Here is a 23252-nt window from a genome sequence, read left to right as displayed (position 1 = left end):
AAGAGCAGTGGCTCCCACCTGTAATCCCAGCACTTTGGGAGTCCAGGGTGGGTGGATCATGAAGTCAGGAGTTTGAGACCAGCCTGGCCAATATGGTAAAACCCTGTCTCTACTAAAAATACAAAAATTAGCCGGGTGAGGTGGCAGGTGCCTGTAATCCCAGCTACTCAGGAGGCTGAGGCAGGAGAATCACTTGAACCCAGGAGGCAGAGATTGCACTGAGCTAAGATCATGCCACTGCATTCTAGCCTGGGTGACAGAGCAAGACTCTGTCTCAAAAAAAAAAAAAAAATTAGGTGCCTGGGTGTAATGATGCATGCCTATAATCCCAGCTACTTGGGAGGCTGAGGGAGGAGAATCGCTTGAACCCAGGAAGGAAGGAGAGGTTTCAGTGAGCCAAGACTGGGCCACTGCACTCCAGCCTGGGCGACGAGCAAAATTCCATCTCAAAAGAAATGGGCCAGGCACGGTGACTCACACCTGTAATCCCAGTACTTTGGGAGGCTGAGGCAGGTGGATCATGAGGTCGGGAGTTTGAGACCAGCCTGACCAACATGGAGATACCCCATCTCTACTAAAAATACAAAAAAGCACCCGGGTGTGGTGTCATGTGCCTGTAATCCCAGCTACTTGGGAGGCTAAGGCAGGAGAATCACTTGAACCTGGGAAACTGAGGTTGCAATGAGCTGAGATCACACCATTGCACTCCAGCCTGGGCAACAAGAGTGAAACTCCATCTCAAAAAAAAAAAAAAAAAAAAATTCAACAAGTAAGGTTGTTTCACTATAGAGAAGGTTAATGGAAATCATTTTGCCATTTCAGAAGTCAACTACTTTATTTATTTATTTAATTTTGAGATGGAGTTTCACTCTTGCTACCCAGGCTAGAATGCAATGGCACATCTTGGCTCACCACAACCCCTGCCTTCCAGATTCAAGCGATTCTCCTGCCTCAACCTCCAAAGTAGATGGGATTATAGGCACACGCCACCATGCCTGGCTAGTTTTGTATTTTTAGTATAGACAGGGTATCTCCATGTTGGTCAGGCTAGTCTTGAACTCCCAACCTCAGGTAATCTGCCCGCCTTGGCCTCCCAAAGTTCTAGGATTACAGATGTGAGTCACTGTGCCTGGCCCCTATTTTTATTTTTGACACAGAATCTCCTTCCGTTGGCCAGGCTGGAGTGCAGTGGCATGATCCTGGCTCACTGCAGGTGGGCACTACCACACCAGGCTAATTTTTCTATTTTTAGTAGAGACAGGGTTTCACCATGTTGGCCAGGCTGCTCTCGAATTCCTGAAATCAGGTGATCTGCCCACCTCAGCCTCCCAATGTGTTAGGATTACTCGTGTGAGCCACCACACCAGACCAACTACTTTATTTTTTTGTATGGCCTGAATGTACTAGCAGATCCTCCAAAACAACATAGAATAGACATGGTGTGAGTAGAAACCCTAGCCTTGTTCCCAATCTTGGAGAGATTTTTATATCTTTAGTAGGAATGGGGTTTCATCATGTTGGCCAGAATAGTCTTGAACTCCTGACCTCAGGTGATCCACCCACCTGAACCTCCCAAAGTCCTGGGATTACAGACAGGAATCACCAATTGCATATTTTACTTAAAATATGCAAATAGGCATAAGCCACAGTGCCCAGCCCCTTGCTTCATTTTAATGTCTGTACAATCTGTAGTGATGTAACCACTCTTATTCCTGATATTAATCATTTGTTTTTTCCCTCTTTTCCTAGTTATTCTGGCTGGAGGCTTGTCAATTTTATTTATCTTCTCAAAGGATCAGTTTTTCAGTTCATTTATTTTCTCTATGTTTTTCTATTTCATTGATTTCTACTCTGATGCTTATTATTTCCTTTCTTCTGCTTACTTTTAGCTATTTTTGCTCTTAAATGTTTCTAGTTTCTTAAGGTGGGAAGCTGAGGTCATTCATTAGAGACTTCTTTTTCTTAATGTTTACTGCCATAAATTTTCCTCCAAGTACAGTTTTAATGGCATACCACAAATTTTGATGTTTTTATTTTCATTCAATTAAAATTACCTTCTAATTCCCTCTCTCTTTAATTTGCAATTTGACCCATGGGTTATTTAGAATTATGTTATTTAGGTTAGGTGCAGTGGGTCATGCCTCTAATCCCAGCATTTGAGAGGCCAAAGTGGGAGAATTGCTTGAGTCCAGGAATTTGAGATCAGCCTGGGCAACCCAGTGAGACCTGGTCTCTACAAAAAATAGTTGGAGGCATGGTGGTATGTGCTTATAGTCTTAGCTACTAGGGAGGCTGAGGCTGGAAGATCACCTCATCCCAGGGTTTGGAGACTACAGTGAGTTATGATCACACCACTGCACAGAGCCTAGACAACAAAAAAGAAAAGGAAGAATAATAAAGAGAAGGAAAAGGAGGAGAAGGAAAAGGAAAAAGAAAGAGGAGGTGGGGAATGGAGAGGAGAAAAGGAAGAAGAGGAGGAGAAAGAAGAAAAAGAAATGTGTTTGGTATTTAGTTTCCAAATATTTGATTATTTTCCAAATATAATTAGGTATTAATTTATAATTTAACTCCATTATGGCCAAAGAATGTATTTTGAATGACTTGAATTCTTTTAAATTTATAAGACATCTTTGATGGCCCAAATTATAGTCTTTTGGCATATTCCATGTGCACTTGAAAAGAATGTATATTTTGTTGTTGTAAAATGGAATGTTTTATAAATGTTAGGTCAATAACCTAACATGATTGATAGTGTAGTTTAGGGCTTTGATATCGTTGTTGATTTTCTATTCCACCAAATATTAAGAAGGAGTATGAGATCTCAAACTATAATTGCAGATTGTGGTTTATCAAGCTTCCTGGTTCTCTGAAATATGATTTTCATAAAATGCATAAAATTTCTGGCCATTAATGTTTCAAATAAAAATTTTACCTTCCCCTTCTCCACGCTCTTCTCCTTGTGGATTTCAATTACATACATGTTAGACAGCTTGAAGTTGTTCCACTGATGCTTCTTTTTCACTTTTTATCATTTTGAAGTTTCTGCTGCTATCTTCAAATCTACCAATCTTTTATTTGGTTTCTAATTTGCTATTAATCCCATTCAGTGTATTTTTCATCACAGACACTGTCGGTTCCATCTGTATGTTTGGTTTGATCTTTTAATATATTCCATGTCTCTGCTTGTCTGAAAATCTAGACACAATTATGGAAACTTTTTAATGTTCTTATCTGGTAAGTCAGACATCTGTATCAGTTCTGGGTCAGTTTTGCATAGCTCATTTTTCTCCTCATAGTGAGTTGTTATTTTCGTGTTTCTTTGCAAACCTGCTGATCTTACTTATTTATTTATTTTGAGACAGAGTCTCACTCCGTTGCCCAGGCTGGAGTGCAATGGCATGATCTCAACTCACTGCAACTTCCACCTCCCGGGTTCAGGCAGTTCTCCTGCTTCTGCCTCCTGAGTAGCTGGGACTACAGGCGCCCACCACCACACTCAGCTAATTTTCGTATTTTAAGTACAGATGGGTTTCACCATGCTGGCCAGGCTGGTGTCCGCCCGCCTCAGCCTCCCAAAGTGCTGGCATTACAAGCATGAGCCACCACACCCGGCCTGCCGGCTAATCTTTGAATGAGATTAGCAGATATTGTGAATTGTATGGTGTTTTTACACCATAAAATGTTTTTGTATTCTCTAAATATTATTGAGGTTTGTTCCGGGGTGCAGTTAATCGATAGTGTTGAATTTTACTTTTAACATTTGTAGTGTTTATTCTAGGGCTAATTATTCTTCATTGCCGAGACAAGACCTTCTGAGTACTCTACCCAATGCTCGTGAATCATGATTTTTCACCCTGGCCAGTGACAGCAGACACTTTCCCCAGCATCACTGGGCTCTATTCCCTTTAATCTTTTTGGATGATTCTTTCCCCAACCTCAGGTGGTTTCCTCATACGCATGTTCCAGACAGCACTCTGCTGCGGTATCAAGGAGGACCTTCTGAAGATCACCAGAGCTCTCTCTCTGTGCGGCTCTCTTCCTGGGTAACTTGTCCTGTAAACTCTAACTGCCTTGGTCTGTCTGGACTCTCAGCTGCATCTCCCCAATTCAAGGAGTCCACGACACTCAGCTTGAGATCCCCCTCCTTGTGCCACAGCCTGCAGACTCTTTTAAGGCAGGAAACTGTGGCAAATATAGAGCTTACTTATTTCATATGATTCTATACCATTAGGATAAAATCTGTGTAAATTTATGAGAAGGGTGTACACCTAACATTAAGCGTTTTTGTTTTTGGGAAGTGGTATGTGTGGCACTCGTTTTCTGTTTTAGCTTACACATATTTTCTAGTTTATTACGTTTCATGTATCATTTGCACAATTGTGAAAGCTAGGCATTATCCCTCATATCCTATGTACTACCGTAGCCACGGAGTTCAATCACTTTAACGAAACTGCCCATCAGTGTTCCTTGCAGCATCTCACGGTGGCCTTATCTTCAAGGCCCACTATGCGGGGTGTGGCTCTAGGACCATCATTGAGCAGGGCTATCCCGTTTCAAGAAACCTGACAGCAATCACTCAGGCCACTGGAGTAGGCAGCGCCTCAGGACGTCATCCAAAATGCAGTTGCAGCCAGGCCTTCTGGGAAGCGTAGTTCTAGGGTAGGGCTCGGAGAACGTTCTGCGCATGTGCAGTGCCGACTTCTTTATGGCGTAGCCGTTTTTGTCTCACGCCTCAGGGAGTGAGAGGACTCCGGGGCTTCCAGGTCTCAGCTGAGCGGCAAAGGGCGGGGCCTGGGCTCTGCACCGGCCGACTACAGAGACTGAGCCCCTGCAGGTGTGTTGAAGGTCTTTGCGGGCGGGAGGGCCTGGGAGGCGGGGTCTCAAGCCTGGAAGCCCCCCTCCTGGCCCGGGGGCGGCCTTCGCGAAGGGCCGCAGGTGGGAGCGGCCTGGCGTGAATGTCGGCTGTCTGCGCTCGTGCCTCTGCTCTGAATGGCGTTTGCGCGACCTGTTTGAGGGGTGGCCCAAGGAGGCCTGCAGCGGCAGGGCAGCGGGCACCTGAGGCAGCCACCCTGCGTGAGTGGACTGGAGCTGTCACGTCAGGCGCGCTGGCCGCTGCAGACGTGGCACTAGGAAGCCGGAGGGACATGGATCCCAGTCCAGCGTCTGCAAGTGGTCCCATTTCGGCTCGACGCCCGTCTGGGAAATGATGGGGGCCTTTGGGTACTGAATAGGGTAGTAGATGTAAAGTATGATACAGGACTCAATAAAGGTGAGCTGCTTCTATTATTACAAGACATGCTGTTTTCATCATTGGCTCATTTAATCATCGTTAACCATCCTTTGGACTTAATCACTTCCATTTAAAGAAATGTGACTAAAGATTCAGAGAGATAAATTTGTTTACCCAGTATTAGCAAGTGGGATCTAAATCCTCACTTTTTCCTCTGAGTTCATGCACCTTCCCACACTAAAATCCAGTCTTGGATTGTATTTAGCACAGCATTTGTCCCTTGAGCACCACCAGAAGACAGTTGTGGGGTATACTGAACCCAGTCTTACCAGGTAGTGTTTTGTTTCCAAAAATGCTTGGGGAGTCTTCAGAGCCCTTGAGTCAAAAGGTTAATCATTTAAGGCCTTCCTGCATCCTCCAACCTTAGTCTCTTCTCAAAGGACTGTTAAATGTGTAAATTGAAACCACCATTTGAGTCCTCAATTTTGCATTTTACAAGAGAAGCTGGGAATCCCATCCAGGCCAGAGGTTAGTTTCCAAAGACAGGAAATGGGACAAATAATTTTCTTTTACAGATGAAAACTGTATTTCATCAGTGCCCCCATATTATGATTGTGGTAACATAATGCCTCTGATGGCTGATAGCTTTCCTTTTGTAAGCACCATGCTAGCTGGAAGTGGTTTTTTTCCTTGTTTTATTTTGGGGGAGGGGGATACATAATGTACATATAGGGTACACGTGAAATATTGATATATGTGTACAATGTGTGATGATCAAATCAGGGTAATTATGATATCCACCATCTAATTTATCATTTCTTTACGTTATGAATATTCCAAATCCTCTAGCTATTCTGAAATACACAAACAATTTACTGTTATTGCTAACAACTGTCACCATACTGTGCTATTGAACACTAGGACTTATTCCTTCTATTTAACTGTATTTCTGAACCCATTAATCAGTCTTTCTTCATTCCTCACCCCCTGCTTCCCTTCACAGCCTCTGATAACCATCATTCTACTTTCTACCTTCATGAGATCAACTATTTTAGCTCTCACATATGAGTGAGAACATGATATTTGTCTTTCTGTGCCTGGTTTATTTCATGTAACATAATGTCCTCCAGTTTGATCTTTATTGCTGCAATGACAAAATTTCATTCTTTTTATGGCTGAATAATATTCCACTGTGTAGAAATACCACAATTTTCATTATCTATTCATGTATTGATGAGTACTTAGATTGATTGTGTGTCTTGACTATTGTGAATAGCGCTGCAATAAAAATGGGAGTGTAGAGATCTCTTCAATATACTGATTTCCTTTCTTTTGGATATATAGATAGCAGTGAGATTGCTAGATCTTAGTTCTATTTTTAGTTTTTTAAGGAACCTCCATACTGTTTTCCATAGTGGCTGTACTAATTTACATTGCCACCAAGAGTACCTGAGGGTTCCCCTTTCTCCATATCCCAGCATTTGTTATTTTTTGTCTTGTTTATAATAGCCATTTTAATGGGTAAAATGATATCCCATGAAGTTTTTGATTTGCACTTGTCTGATGATTAGTGATGTTGAGCATTTTATCATATAACTATTGGCCATTTGTATGTCTTCTATTGTGAAATGTCTGTTCAGATCATTTGCTCATTTTTTAAAATCAACTTTTTGTTGACTGTTGAGTTCCTTATATATTTTGGTTATTAATATCTTTTCAGATGGGTAGTTTGCAAATATTTTCTCCTATTCTTTAGGTGTCTTTTCACTGATTGTTTACTTTGCTGTGCTGAAGCTTTTTAGTTTGATGTAACCCCATTTGTCTATTTTTGCCTTTGTTGCTTGTGCTTTTGAGATCTTACCAAAAAGATATTGCCCAGACCTGTTCTGAAGCATTTCCAAATGTTTTCTTCTAGTAGTTTCATAGTTTTAGGTCATACATTTAAGTCTTTAATCTATTATTATTTGATTTTTACATGATGAGAGACGGGTTCTAGTTTCATTCTTCTGTACTTGGATATCCAGTTTTCTCAGCACCATTTATCAAAGAAACTGTCATTTCTCCAATGTGTGTTCTTGGTGCTTTTGTCAAAAATAAAATTGGCTATAAATGCATGTATTTATTTTTCAATTCTCTGTTCCATTGGTCTATGTGTCTGTTTTTATGCCAGTACTATACTGTTTTATTTACTATAGCTTTATAGTATATTTTTTAAGTCTGGTAGTGCAATGACTCCAGCTTTGTTCTTTTTGCACAAAATTGCTTTGGCTATTCAGGGGCTTTGGTAGTTTCATATAAATTTTAGTTTTTTTCCTATTTCTGTGAAGAATGTCATTGGTATTTGGATATAGATAGCATTCAACCTATAGATTGCTTTTAGTACTATGGACATTTTAACAATATTAATTCTGCCAGTCCATAAGCATAGGATATCTTTACATTTTAATATCATTCATCCATGTTTTATTATCATTATTATTATTTTGAGACAGGGTCTCAGTTTGGCATGATCTTGGCTCACTACAACCTCTGCCCCTTGGGTTCAAGTGATTCTCCTGCCTCAGCCTCCCGAGTAGCTGAGATTACAGGAGTGCATCACCACACCTGGCTAATGTTTTTTGTTTTTGTATTTTTAGTGGAAACGGTTTTGCCATGTTGGCTAGTCTGATTTTGAACTCCTGACCTCAGGTGATCCACCACCTCCGCCTCCCAAAGTGCTAGGATTACAGGTGTGAGCCATGATGCCCAGTCTGTTTTATACTTTTAATTGTAGGCTCTTTCACTTTTTTGGTTAAATTTATTCCTAGGTGTTGGAGTATTTTTGGTAGCTATTGTAAATGGGATTGCTTTCTTGGTTTCTTTTTCAGATTGTTCACTGTTGGTGTATGGAAATGCTACAGATTTTTTAATGTTGATTTTGTAACCTGAAACTTTACTGAATTCATGTATCAGTTCTACCAGTTTTTTGGTGGAGTCTTTATGTTTTTCTAAATATAGGGTCATGTCAACTGTGAACAAAGATAATTTGACTTTTTCCTTTCCAATTTGGATGCCCTGTATGGTTTCAGCTGCTTATGAAAAGGACCTAAGGATTATCACATGTAGTTGCCTTTTGCTACCCCCTTGAAGCACTTGAGAATTATGATGCCTGTTACTTTAGAAGCTAGATTTGTTTCATTGTCAGCAGATTAGATTGTCAAGTCAGAGTTCATCAGGCCCTAATTAAATTTTAGGCCCAGCCCAGGTTTTGAGGGGACAGTGCATTGCAGGTACTGTCTGTATTTGTGGTCCTGGGTGAAGACTTACAGAATCAGAATGGTACATGAAGGGTTATTCAAATTATCTATTTCCTACTCATTTTAAAGACAAAAGCATTGAAACTAAGACAGTCACTAAGTTTGTTTATAGCAGAGCCTAAGGTAGAACTGAGTCTTTAAGTTCACTGTGTCATATTTACATCAAAAGAAGGTTCTTGGAGAAGTAGTTTTTGAGAAACTGCAATTTAAGGACAAAAAAAGTCTTGTTTTTGAGAACTTTGAAGAGACTTTTGAACCTTGGGTTTATAATAGAAAAAAAATGGCTATGATATGTAACTTAAGTACCTTTTATGTGTCAATAAATATATCTCTCTAACATCATTTCTAGTGTCAGCAAAGGACTCCATACTTTGAATATATTATACATGTTATTTAACTAATGTGTCATTATTGGATACTTAAGTTTTCAATTCTTTCGTGTTATTCAGAAAACAGAAATGTAATTTTCAAAACAGCCAACAGGAAAGAGATGTTTAGATTCATTCAAAAATGTCCCAGGTTCATCAAGATTTATATCAGAGTCACCAGTGGACAGGTGGGTGCTACTTTATCATGGTCCTTACTATTCTTTCTAATGGGTCAAAGGGACATTTTCTCAGACATATATATTTTACTAAAATGTTTTATGGAAATTTCTCACAGGTGATTCCTGGGGCTGCCAGATAAGATCCCTTATGACTTCTGTCTTTCAACTTTCCCTGATCTGGCTTTGTAGTTTTCACCCTTTCCCAAAAGCAGCAGAAAATGAACAAGTTCCAGGTGAGTCATTTATTTAGCTCTTACTTTTCTTCTGTGTGTGTGTGTGTGTGTGTGTGTGTGTAATGAGTTTTATGAACGAGAGCCTATATACTAAATTAGAAACATAGAAATAGTTAAAAACCACCTTCAGGCAAAATGTCATTTGAATAAAACAGTAGTTTTCAAAATGTAGTCTGCAGATCCCTGGGGGCTCCAAGACCCTCTCGAGTATATGAAGTCCAGACTCAGAGTGCCAAAATGCAGATTGCCTTTTACACTGTTGATACTTGCACTGATGGCATGAAAGCAATGCTAAATAGATTGCTGCCTCTTGCTCTGTTGCCCAGGCTGGAGTGCAGTGGCACAATCTCAGCTCACTGTAGCCTCTGTCTCCCAGGTTCAAGTGATTCTCCTGCCTTAGCTTCCCAAGTAGCTGGGATTACAGGCACCTGCCACCATGCCCAGCTAATTTTTGTACTTTTAGTAGAGAAAGAGTTTCACCATATTGACCAGGCTGGTCTCAACTCCTCACCTCATATGATCTGCCTGCCTCGGCCTCCCAAAATGCTGGGATTACAGGCATGAGCTACCAGTCCTGGCCAAAAATGTGATTTTAAAAATATATTTTTATAACAATATGTCAACATTTGAGTAATATTTCTGAGGTATATATTCAGTGATAATCTCAAGCAATTTAGGAGAACAAAGTGATACAGAGAAGTGAGGAACCAGTTATAGGTTGGTTAGGACAATGCTGCCCTGAAAGATAATATTTGAGGAAAGTCCTGAATTAAATGAGAGAGAGAGCCAAGTAGAAATCTGAGGGAGCAGCAGGAAAAACAGTAATCCTAACACCCCAAAGCATGTTCGAGAAACAGTATGTAGGATATTGAAGCTAAAGAGATGTGACTTAGGGAAAGAATAGTAAGAGGTAACATCAGAGAGGCAGAGGAAGCTAGAATATGTATGGCCCTTGTAGGCTGTAAAAAACTTTGAATTTTGATTTTTTTGTTCATTTAAAAATCATCCTTTATATAATCAAAGGAATGTACATAATGAAACCTGACCTTGGGGGGGAAGAATTTAGCCATTTAATAATAAGTATGGTATAAGCTACAGATTTTACATAAATACCTTTTGTCAGATGAAGGAAGTTCCCTTTTTTTTCCTAGTTTGTTCAGTTTTTATCATGAATGGATCTTGAATTTTGTCAAATGCTTTTCTGCTTTTTTTGAGATAACCATATTGTTTTTCTTTTTTAGTTTGTTAGCATAGTGAAATACATTGATAGATGTTCAAATGTGGAATCGACCTTGCATTGCCAGGATAAATAGGTCATAATGTGTATATACATGTATGTTTTTTTGAGTTGGGTCTCACTCTGTTGCCAGACTACAGTGCAGTGGTGTGATCTCGGCTCCTGCAACCTCTGCCTCCAGGGTTCAAGTGATTCTCCTGCCTCAGAAGCCAAAGTAGCTGGGACTACAGGCTCGTGCCACTACACTGGCTAATTTCTTGTATTTTAGTAGAGACAGGGTTTCACCATGTTGGCCAGGATGGTCTTAATTTCCTGACTCTGATCCGTCTGCCTCGGCCTCTCAAAGTGCTGGGATTACAGGCATGAGCCACTGTGCCCAGCCTGTGTATATTTTTATATATTGCTGAATTAGGTTTGCCAACATTTTGTTGAAGATTTTTGCATCTGTCACCATCAGGGATGTTGATCAGTGATCAATATAGTAGTAAATGTTTAATAATCATATTTTAGGAGTTGGGAAAGCTGGTTTATACTGTTTCTCAATTGTTGTAGTATAAGTACTCCCACCATGGCAAATTTCAAGTACATCCTAAAAACTTAATCTTCTGAGCTGATACAAACTGGTGCCAGCAACTACTGTAGTTGTCATTTCTGGTAATGTTTTTGTTAGATTTGGGTCTCAGATTGTTAGATCTAACAATCCCTTTTGTTAGATTTGGGTCTCTCTTTTATGTGAGCCTCATAAAAAGAGTTGAGAATGGTGATTTTTTTCTTGCTTTTATGGAAGAAATTGCATATAATTGGTATTGTTTCTGCCTCACTGTTGGATTGAATTCAATGAAACCATTTAGGCCTGCAGTTTTTTGTTCAAAGATTTTGTTTATTTGTTTTAATTGAAGTGAAATTTACATACTATTTATTCATCATTTAAAAGTATACAATTGGCAGGTAGTGATATTTAGTACATTCACAGTGTTGTATAATACCACCTCTACCTAGTTTCAAAACATTTTCACCTTCCTAAAAGAAAACTCCATACCCATTAAGCAGTCATTCCTTGTTCTCTCTCCCCCTTATACCCTGGCAGCCACTAATATGCTTTCTGTCTCTATGGATCTATCTATTCTAGATATTTCATATAAGCGAGATCATACATTATGTAACCTTTTGTGTCTGCCTTCTTTCACTTAGCATGTTTTCCAGGTTCATCCACCTTGGAGGATTTAGCAGTACATAATTCCTTTTTAGGATTAAAATGCCATTGTGTATATATGCCACAATTTGTCATTCATCCATTGACAGACATTTGAGTGGTTTATAAGTATTTGATACCTATTTTCAATTCTTTTGGCTATATACCTAAAAGTGGAATTGCTGGGTTGTATGGCAATTCTGTTTAACTTTTTGAGGAACTGCCAAACTTCCACACCAGCTGCATCATTTTACATTCCCATCAGCAATGTACAAGGGTTTCAGTTTCTCCATATCCCCCTACAACACCTGTTCTCCATTTTAAAAATTATGCCCATTGTAATTGGGGTGGGGGGTGAAGTGGTATTGTTGCGGTTTTGCCTTGCATTTCTTTAGAGATGAATGATGTTGAACATCTTCCAGTGTGCTTTTTCTTTTTCTTTTTTTTTTCTAGTGTGCTTTTTAGCCATTTGTATATACTGTCATCATTTGGTATATGCAGGTGATTGGTTCCAGGACCCCTGCATATACTAAAATCCAAACATACTCAAGTCCTGCAGTCAGCTCTTCAGAACCTATGTATGCAAAAAATTGGCCCTCCATATGTGTGTTTCCAATCTTGCAAATACTGTATTTTCAAACTGAGTGAGGTGGCTCATACCTTAATCCCAGCACTTTGAGAGGCCAAGGCGGGTGGATCACCTGATGTCAAGAGTTTCAGATCAGCCTAGCCAACATGGTGAAACCCCATCTCTACTAAAAATGCAAATACTATATTTTCAATCTTTATGTTTGGTGGAATATAATCTACATCCATGCCTATTTTGTTCAAGGGTCAGTTGTATTATTTGGGGAAATATTGATCTTTTTGTTGTTAAATTATGAGAATGTTTTATAGCTGGGCACAGTGGCTCACACCTGTAATCCCAGCATTTTGGGAGGCCAAGGTGGGCGGATCACTCGAGGACATGGTGAAACCCCATTTCTACTCAAAATAAAAAAAATTAGCTGGGTGTGGTGGTGTGCACCTATAGTCCCAGCTCCTTGGAAGGCTGAGGAGAATCACCTGAACCCGGGAGGTAGAAGTTTCAGGGAGCCAAGATCATGCAATTGTGCTCCAGCCTGGGCAACAGAGCAAGACTCTGTCTTTAAAGAAAAAAAAGAAAAGAAAAGAAAAAAGGCCAGGCACCGTGGCTCATGCCCATAATCTCAGCACTTTGGGAGGCCAAGGTGGGCAGATCATGAGGTCAGGAGTTTGAGACCAGGCTGGCCAGCATAGTGAAACCTCATCTCTACTAAAAATACAAAAAATTAGCCAGGAGTGGAGGTGGGTGCCTGTAATCCCAGCTACTGGAGAGGCTGAGGCAGGATAATAGCTTAAACTGGGGAGGCGGAGGTTGCAGTGAGCTGAGATTGTGCCATTGCACTCCAGCCTGGGCGATAGTGTGAGATTCTGTCTCAAAAAAAAAAAAAAAAAGTGTTTTATATATTCTGGATAATATACCTTCATGAGATACAAGATTTGCAAATATTTTCCACACTGTGGGTTGTCTTTTCTGTCATGACAGTGTACTATAATGCACAACATTTCAAATTATGATGAAGTACAATTTATTTTCCTTTTGTTCATGCTTTTGATGTCATATAGAAGAATCCACTGCCAAATTCAAGATAGGCTGTTTTCTTCTAAGAGTTCTACATATTTAACTCAGGTATTTAGGACATTGATCCATTTTGAATTGATTTTTGCATATGATGTAAGGTAGAGGTCCCATTTAACTCATGCATGTAGGCATTCAGTTTTCTCAGTATTATTGGGTGAAGAGACTATTCTTTTCCCACTGATCTTGGCATCCTTGTTGAAAAATCAGTTGGTGCTGGACATGATAGCTCATGCCTGTAGTCATCGCTGTAGGTGGCCAAGGTGGGCAGATCTCTTGAGCCTAGGAATTTGAGACCATCCTGGGCAACATGGCAAAACCCTGTCTCTACAAAATACAAAAATTAGCTGTGTGGGTGGTGTGCACTTTTAGTCCCAGATACTTGGGAGGCTACGGCAGGGGATCATCTGAGCCTGGGGAGGTCCAGGCTGCAGTAAGCCATTATTGTACCATTACACTCCAGCAAGTAAGACATTGTAACCTTCTAACTAATCTTGGTGCTATGCTCTATTCTTATATCATAAATCACAAGATTTCCTGAACTTGTGATTTCTCATGCATTCATGCCTTTGCCACTTGTGTTTTCTTTATTCCTAAAGTTTACGTTAGGTAGTTTGACCACCTAATAAAATCTAACATGACAGTACAAAATGCAAATAACTACCCCCATTTGTGAGTGTCTTGTATTGTGTACATGTTTCTATCATGGCACCTGCTTCACATACTGTATTTTAGCATTTTCACCTTTGTCTCCCCAGCAAAACCTATGCTCCTTGATAACAAAATACAGTCAAGTGAAACCTAGTGATGGGAATATGTTCTGAGAAAGGTATCATTAGGTGACTTTGTCACGCATACAGTGTCCTTATACAAGCCCAGATGGTGCAGCCTACTGCACACCTAGGATATGTGGTATAGCCCATTGCTCCTAGGCTACAAACCTATATAGTATGTTACTGTACTGAACACAGTAGGCAATTTGTAACACAATAAGAATCTGTGAATCTAAACATAGAAAACAGACAATAAAAATACAGTATCTTCTTGTAGGATTGTCATCATATATGGAATCTGTCAACTGAAATGTCATTATACAGCACATGACACTCATTTTTTTCTTCATCTTTGTATCTTCAGCAGAGTTCCAGGCATGCAGTGGGAGCTCAGAAAATATGTACTGAACAAATATTTCCTCTACAAATAAAGCAGGGTACAGCATGGCACATATCCCAACTCTCCAGAGTGAACTTTGCAATTAGTACACTAAAAGCTAGCTCACATGTGTCTTTTCAATGGTACTCTATCTATTCTGGTTACTTCAGATTAAACTGAAATATGTTATTCCAGGGACCCGTGACATTAAAGGATGTTACTGTGGAATTCACCAAAGAGGAATGGAAATTACTGACCCCTGCTCAGAGGACCCTGTACAAGGATGTGATGCTGGAAAACTATAGTCACTTGGCCTCAGTGGGTGAGGAAACTTCCCCAGGTGTAACTCCCAGTAGTCTGCATCTCCCTTCTCAGTTGCTGGAATATAAGAGGTCCCTATAGGGTTGAATGATTGACATTAGCTATGATTCAGAGGTCCAAGTTAATAAATCCACTTTGGGTACTTGAAAAAAATTGTGTCCCTCCTGCCCCACTGAAATAATCTAAATTTGCCAAGTCTAACTGGAACCTTCATCATTCTCCTGCAACTGCACTTCCTTATCTTTCACAGTCCCTAAATTCCAAGCAATTTGTATCATTTCCTTGATATTTTCCATTCATAGGTTACCGTGTGAATAAGCCAAATGTGGTCTTCAAGTTGAAGCAAGGAAAAGAGCCATGGATGTTAGTAGTAGAATTTCCACATCGGGGCCTCCCTGGTGAGTTAGAAGAAATTATATCCCATGTTACTGTTGAGATGGTTGGTGCCTCTTGCCTTCTGAAATATTTTTCAGCAATTTTTTTTTTTTTTGGAGACAATTTCGCTCTTGTTGCCCAGGCTGGAGTACAATGGAATGGCATGATCTCAGTTCACCGCAACCTCCACCTCCCAGGTTCAAATGATTCCCCTGTTTCAGCCTCCTGAGTTGTTGGGATTAAAAGGCATGCACCACCATGCCTGACTAATTTTGTATTTTCAGTAGAGACTGGGTTTCTCCACATTGGTCAGGCTGGTCTCGAACTCCCAACCTCAGGTGATCCTCCTACCTTGGCCTCCCAAAGTGCTGGGATTACAGGCATGTGCCACTGCGCCCAGCCTCAGCAATCTCTTTATAAATGTCCTATAGTTTTGGAAGCGATTAAGGACACTTGATCTGCACATGTAGAAAACCCAAGTCACACTGCCAATTTTTGTTCTCTTTACTTAAATTCTTTTCTTTGCTAGATATGTTTTAAATAGATTTACTTCTCCTTCCTGTATACAAACTCTAATCACTCCTTACACTTGTAAGATTTTTCTTTTTCTCTAGAATCACCAGTTACTCCCTGCCATTAGAGTATGCAACTATAAAGTATTTGTAAATCTGAATTATAACTTTTTTAAATGATATATTCCTCCTTTTATTAACAAAATACCTCAGTTATTTTGGCATCAATCTTAACTTCCCATTTTTTCTTTAAACTCTGAACTGAGATTAGAAACTGTTCTGCCACTCATCAATTCTTTCATTTCAGAGTTTCTACTTCCTGCTATATAGTGTTCATCCTTCCCACAAAGCGTTGCTTATCCTCCCTAAAATCTACTGCACCTTATTTGGATAACACTAAGACAATCTCATCTTGCCTCCTTAAATATTTCTCATGTATTTTCTAACTTGTGCACAGATGTGTTGGGAGTATCAGGATCAATGCGTATTACATATTAGTTGCTCACTAGATATTTGTTGAATATTAATTAACAAGAGATTGGCTGGATATGGTGGCTCATCCCTGTAATCCCGGCACTTTGGGAGGCCAAAGTGGGTGGATCACTTGAGGCCATGAGTTTGAAACCAGCCTAGCCAACATGATGAAACCATGTCTCTACTAAAAATACACAGATTGGCCAGGCATGATGGCATACACCTATAGTCCCAGCTACTTGGGAGGCTCAGCCATGAGAATCGCCTGAACCCAGGAAGCAGAGGTTACAGTAAGCCAAGATTGCCCCACTGCAATGCAGCCTGGGAAACAGTGAGACTCATGTTTATGAAAAAAAGAAATAAAAAGAATTAATTAACAACAGATAGACACTCCCTACTTTCTGCTCTGTGCCCTTTTTGTAATGCCTATAAGAGCGCCTCCATTTTTAAGGCCAATGTGTTGGTTTTTATGATAACTCCTAAAATTGACCTCTCCAGCATTTTTGCCCTATATATATTCTCATCGTATATTTTACCTTCTTATAAGATAGTTCCCGCTTATTCTACTTCGTTCCTTGTTAGGGTCAAAACAAAAAATGTTGATTTAAATTCCTATAGTAGTTGTATAATGCAGCAGATGTACATCGCCACAAGCCTGCATGGTATACTTAATACTGACTTAGTATTACAATACACATTAAATGAATTTTCTGTCAAGAACTAGTCTGGCCCTCTCTTGCCTATGCAACTTATTTCTCCTTGTGGCCCCAAAACATATGTTAATCTCCATTTTACTAAGCTTTTAAATGTTTTCCAGCCAGGTGTGGTGGCTCACACCTGTAATCCCAGCACTTTGGGAGGCTGAGGTGGGTGGATTGCCTGAGGTCAGGAGTTCGAGACCAGCCTGGCCAACATACTGAAACCCCGTCTCTACTAAAAATATAAAAATTAGCTGGGTGTGGTGGCAGGCATCTGTAATCCCAGCTACTAACTAGGGAGGCTGAAGCAGGAGAATCGGTAGAACCTGGGAGGCAGAGGTTGCAGTGAGCCAAGATTGCGCCAATGCACTTCAGCCTGGGCAACAAGAGAAAAACTCTGTCTCAAAAAAAAAAAAAAGTTTTCCATACGTAAGATCTTTTTTTTTTTTTTGAGATGGAATCTCGCTCTGTTTCCCAGGCTGGAGTGCAGTGGCACAATCTCGGCTGACTGCAACCTCTTCCTCCCCAGTTCAAGTGATTCTCCTGTCTCAGCCTCCTGAGTAGCTGGGATTACAGTGCCCACCACGCCCAACTAATTTTTCTATTTAGAGACCAGGTTTCACCATGTTGGTCAGGCTGGTCTCAAAATCCTGACCTCAGGTGATCCACATGCCTCAGCCCCTCAAAGTGCTGGGAGTATCAGCATGAGCCACTGTGCCCGGCCCATACCTACGATCTTATTTCATGTGTATCTGAAATAACGTTGCACAAGTCCCTATTAAGTGACTTTATTTTTGAGGTGGACTCTCACTCTGTTGTCAAGGCTAGAGTGCACTGTTGTGATCTTGGCTCAATGCAACCTCCGCCTCCCGGGTTCAAGCAATTCTCTTGCCTCAGCCTCCTGAGTAGCTGGTATTACAGGTGCCTAGCACTGTGCCCAGCTAATTTTTGTATTTTTAGTAGAGATGGAGTTTCACCATGTTGGCCAGGCTGGTCTGACCTCGTGATCTGCCTACCTTGGCCTCCCAGAGTGCTGGGATTACAGGTGTGAGCTACCATGCCTGGCCTGTGACTTTTCTTATGTATTCTCCACCACTGCCATGAAATTCCAACCCCAAGCCTCTGCTAATAATCTTTCACTTGCTTTATGCTCTTAAAGATGGATAAATATGAAGGTCACTAAAGATTCTAGAATGATATTCGATAATTGAAACTTTAAAGATCCTGTAGTAAATTGGAAGAAAAGATGGAGGAAGAAAGATATGAAAATGAAATTCAAGATTAGTGTTGAGTCATGAGTAATAAGTGCTTTAGAAGTTTAGGATTTGGTGGTCAGGATAAGTTCAGGATTGAAAATCTCCAGTGGTACAACTAGGAATTCATCCCTGTATAGATGGCTTACCCTGCTGCTTTTAAGAAAATCCTTCCTTTTGGATATATGTGGTCCTCAGTCTTCCTGTCTTGAAAATAAAGCCAACTAGATGGAGAGTGAAAGCTCAAGCTACAGGACTCTTCCTCTAAGCCTGAGGATACAGATGTTCTGAGAAAGTCACTTTAGTATTGACATCTAGATTGTTGCGGATGGATGAAGAGGAAATAAAGTGGAAGTCTGTCTGCTAACTACTAGGAATCCTAGCACAGTAATCATCTAGGTTTGAGGGAATAAAGACCTACACTTCAGCTCCTTCATCCAGTTTACTCTTTTCCATGTAATTCCATGGCACACTGTTTTCCAGTAGTTTTTCATATCCTGCTTACTGTTCATGGTCCTTAAGGGGCCCACACTCCCATTCAGCAACACTTCAGATGTCCTGTTTTCTCTGCTCCTGATACTTTGTTTTTTGTTTTAACTTTCTCTTCCAAGCTCTTAAGGTCATATTTGTAAAAATGTCAGAGTAACTGGGCCTACAACTAAGCTCCTTCTTCTGTGTGCGACAGCAGTTTTTAGTGTTTTAGTTTTTTTTTTTTTTCCCAAAACAATGGGCTAGAGGAAATTTACATTTCAGAATTCTTTCATTACGAGAGATTGGCCTGAGGCCTAAGAATCAACCCTATGACAATATTAATGTGTTAGTATTTATAAAGTATTAAATTTTTTATTATTTCGTAGAAGACCTACGGAATATTCATGACCTAGAAGCAAGATACCAGGAAAGCCAAGCTGGAAATTCAAGGCAAGTTCAAGTTAATGTTTAAGATAGATTTGTAAGCAAGAGTCTTGAAGGGGTTACTAGAAATTGGAGGGCACTAGTTAATACTAAACATGAGAAAACTAACACTGCAAAGCAAATCCAGAGAAATATCATCCAAATGGGAATGTCCTTTTTCAGAGACCTCGTGCGGGATCAGGAAATTCAAACTCTGAAGTAGTCTTTTGACTCTTCTGAATTAAATAATAAAGGGAGGCTTTATTACACAAAATAGAATGCAGGCAATTGAGAGACCCTGTGAATAGTATGCAAATACAGGTTCACCTGATCAAATGTTTAAACTACAGTGTAGGTCAGAGAATGCTCACAGTGGATAACCCCTATGGATCTAATAAATATGGGAACATTTCTAGAAATCAGTCTTCAAATGTACTTGGAAAATACGCCCAGTGGCGGGGGGGAAAAGCCTTAAAAGCTTTACACATTAATGAATGTGGAACTTTCTCTCTAGGAATGGTGAACTCACAAAACACCAGAAAACTTGTGCCACAGAGAAAGCCTACGAATGTAAGGAATGTGGGAAGTTCTTCTGCCAGAAGTCTGCCCTCATTGTACATCAGCATACTCATTCAAAGGGCAAATCATATGACTGTGATAAATGTGAGAAATCTTTCTCTAAAAATGAAGACCTCACAAGACATCAGAAAGTTCACACAAGAGAGAAAACCTATGAGTGTAAAGAATGTAAGAAAATATTTTACCACCTATCATCTCTCAGTAGACATCTGAGAACCCATGCAGGAGAGAAACCCTATGAATGTAATCAGTGTGAGAAATCCTTCTACCAGAAACCACATCTTATAGAACATCAGAAAACACACACAGGGGAGAAACCTTTTGAATGTACTGAATGTGGTAAGTTTTTCTATGTGAAAGCATATCTCATGGTACATCAGAAAACACACACAGGGGAGAAACCCTATGAGTGTAAGGAGTGTGGGAAAGCCTTTTCCCAGAAGTCACACCTCACAGTACATCAGAGAACACATACAGGGGAGAAACCCTATAAATGTAAGGAATGTGGGAAATTCTTCTCTAGGAATTCACACCTCAAAACACATCAGAGAACTCACACAGGAGAGAAACCCTATGAATGTAAGGAATGTAGGAAATGCTTCTTCCAGAAGTCAGCACTCACAGTACATCAGCGAACTCACACAGGGGAGAAGCCCTTTGAATGTAATAAATGTGGGAAAACCTTTTACTATAAATCAGACCTCACTAAACATCAGAGAAAACACACAGGGGAGAAACCCTATGAATGCACAGAATGTGGCAAATCTTTCTCTGTGAATTCGGTCCTCAGATTACATCAAAGGACTCACACAGGAGAGAAGCCCTATGAATGCAAGGAATGTGGGAAGTCCTTTTCTCAGAAGTCACATTTTATTATACATCAGAGAAAACACACAGGGGAGAAGCCCTATGAGTGTCAGGAGTGCGGGGAAACCTTTATCCAGAAGTCACAACTCACTGCACATCAGAAGACACACACAAAGAAGGGGAAGGCCGAGAAGTAAGATGAGTTGGGAAATTCTCCTGACTGAATTCATCTTTCAGAACAATCAGATATTTCACACGAGGTACCTTATGAATGGCATCAGCATAGGGCAATTTTTAGCTACAATCTTTCCTCTCTCTGTATATCACCAAATATATAGAGAGAAATTCTGTACGTTTATTTAGGAGAAAATTTTATGTGGTGGGTTTTTCTAAATATTAGATAATATAGATAGCAGAAGCCATTCAAATTGTAAAATACAAAGGAAACCGTTCAGGAGTCATACTTTTGTTTTGTAACATAGAAATCACACAGGAGAGAAATCCTGTAAGTAAAATGAATGTCAAGACATTTTCTGTCAGGGGAGCCAGCTGTAGACATCTAAAAGCTCACAAGTGAGAAGCTCCTTGAGTATCTAGAAATCTCTTTACAAAATTGGAGCTCATATATTAGAGAATTCAAAGGGATAACTGCATAGATGGTAGCAGATATAAAAAGCCTTTATCAAGAATTGATGTTTCATTCAATGTCAGATTACTGGTACTTAGGTAGATATCTTAAGTATTTGGAAGGTTTTCAACAAAAATTCAAATAATTTGTACTGAGGGAAACTGTTATACTAGAAATTAATTATGTTGCAGATCTGATGCCAAGATTTAAAAGGAAACCTGCAAATGTCTACATATATGAAGCTTTTAAAAAGCACAAATTATCAGTCAACATCATTAAACATACATTAAACTTCTTTTAGTATATGTGAGGACTTTGTGTGTATGTGAGTGTGCTACAACGTGTAATTTGTGGATGTTCAATGTCCATGTGGAACCCATCCATAATTGTACATAGGGAAATATGTAATCTTAGTTCAGTAACTATTGTGTGTATGAAGATGTCGCACATTGTCTCAGTAGTGACTCTTGTATTTGTATTGTAAGTGTAATATTCCTTTTTAATTATAAGGCATCTTTTTCTCCTATTTCTTGGTGTTTGTAAATGGCTATAGACAGTGGCACTTGTTTTTGTAAAATTTTCAACTGTCAGCCAAGTTTTGCATTAGGGACACATTTATTTATATATATAGCAAAAGGCTGAGCTGTTTTTAAACAGCTAAAAACAGTAATATTTATTACAGTCTACACAATGAAAACAAATAGTGCAATGTAAGAAACATATATCTTACTGTTGATGTGTAAGCAGAAAGCAGAGCTATCTGCATTTGTATTTTGTCTGAGAATCCTAAATACCCTTCGCTTTTTCTTCCTTGTAAAAGCAACATGGGATAGTTAAGGGTGTGGACTCTGGACTCCTGCTGCCTGGGCCCAGATTGCAGCATGGAGCATGCTACTTAATGTCTCTGTGCCTCGGTTCCCTTTCCAAGAAGAGTAGTGATAGTGACAACATCTTAGGATTGCCTTGAGGTCTAAATGAGTTAACATTTTCAAAGCACTTACAATAGTGTCTTAGACACAACAGCTGTATCTTAGAGGTTATCTTCATTATTTGTATTTTGTGAATTACGCTGCAAGAAAAAAAAAAGTTGGCTACTCAACATTCATCCTCCACCTTCTTGCTGCCAGTGCCTTGATTTGGTTGTTTGTTGTTTCTTTTCCTACAAGTGATTTAGGGGCAAGAGCACATCCTGATTACGCTAAGTCAGGATTTGATAAATGACAGTCCATCGACAGATGTGGCCCCCTACCCATTTTTGTATCCTGCAAGCTAAGAATGGTTTTGTATTTCTAAATGGTTGAAAAAAATCAAAGAATATTGTGACACATGAAAATTATGTGATATTCAAATTTCAGTGTCCAAAAACTTCTGAAAACACAAATACAAACAAAAAAATCTGCAAAAAACATCTGTTTATGTTTGGCCTGTGGCTGTCTTTGCATTACCCCAGCAGGGTTGAGTAGTTATGGCAGACACCACATGCTCTTTGAGCCTAAGATCTAGCACTTTGCAAAGTAAGGTTTTCTGTTACTTAGAGCTGAAAATGCAAGAACGTAGAGTTACGCTTTTATAAACATTATGTGTTTCAAAATGATGCATACAGCAATTTGTAGGTGGGTGGTTTTTTTGCAGTATATTTATTTTGTGCATTATATTTATATGTTAAAAGCCTGGGCTTAGAAGTATTTTTTCAAAGAAATGTGTTTTTTACTTGCTTAATTATCATAACATCAAAACAAAAAATTTCTTGATGGAATGTAGCAGTAAATATATGAAATAAACATTGTCTAAATTAAATTGAATTGTTCACTGATCCCTCCCTACAGTATTCCTTTATTTTCTCCGAAATCAATGGCCAGTTTTCCCTATATCATTCTATAATTTGCTTACTATCCCATAAGATAACATTGGTAAGTTATATTTGGCTAACGTAACCCAATAACAAAAAACTTACAATACCCAATTCCATCAGCTACATTACTATTGCCTGTACTGCATGTAATTGTCATATGCTGCTACAATCTAAACCCTGCCAGCATCTTACTTCCCCTTCCTAATAAAGAGACTTTCATTCATGTTCAGCTTCTTTTTGTGTGTGTGTGGCAGCAGGGTCTTGCTCTGTCACCCAGGCTGGAGTGCAGTGACATCATCTTGGCTCACTGCA

The 23252-nt window shown here is 39.6% G+C and overlaps 1 protein-coding gene across 4 annotated transcripts in view; it reads left to right on the top strand.

Moving 5' to 3' along the window:
• LOC105730234 (zinc finger protein 25) overlaps positions 1 to 22901 on the top strand; it is a 38707-nt gene extending 15806 nt beyond the window's left edge. Inside the window, exons 1-7 of one of the 4 annotated variants that reach the window (XM_012471298.3) lie at positions 4672 to 4834; positions 8976 to 9082; positions 9190 to 9306; positions 14743 to 14869; positions 15171 to 15266; positions 19038 to 19101; positions 19589 to 22901. In XM_012471298.3, the coding sequence (XP_012326721.2) occupies positions 9292 to 9306; positions 14743 to 14869; positions 15171 to 15266; positions 19038 to 19101; positions 19589 to 20657 (1371 nt within the window). In that variant the 5' untranslated portion in view covers positions 4672 to 4834; positions 8976 to 9082; positions 9190 to 9291 and the 3' untranslated portion in view covers positions 20658 to 22901. Of the gene's footprint in view, positions 1 to 4671; positions 4835 to 5100; positions 5270 to 8975; positions 9083 to 9189; positions 9307 to 13394; positions 13447 to 14742; positions 14870 to 15170; positions 15267 to 19037; positions 19102 to 19588 lie in introns of those variants that run through there. The other 3 variants (XM_012471299.3, XM_064362753.1, XM_021672277.2) reach the window with 3 other exon arrangements.
• Positions 22902 to 23252: the final 351 nt, after the last annotated feature.

This window comes from Aotus nancymaae, unplaced genomic scaffold (genome assembly GCF_030222135.1).
Source record: "Aotus nancymaae isolate 86718 unplaced genomic scaffold, 86718_ANA_hifiasm-v0.15.2.pri h1tg000049l, whole genome shotgun sequence".
NCBI lineage: Eukaryota > Metazoa > Chordata > Mammalia > Primates > Aotidae > Aotus > Aotus nancymaae.
The sequence above is the reverse complement of the archived record's forward strand: the minus strand, read 5'-3'. Positions and strand labels throughout refer to the sequence as shown.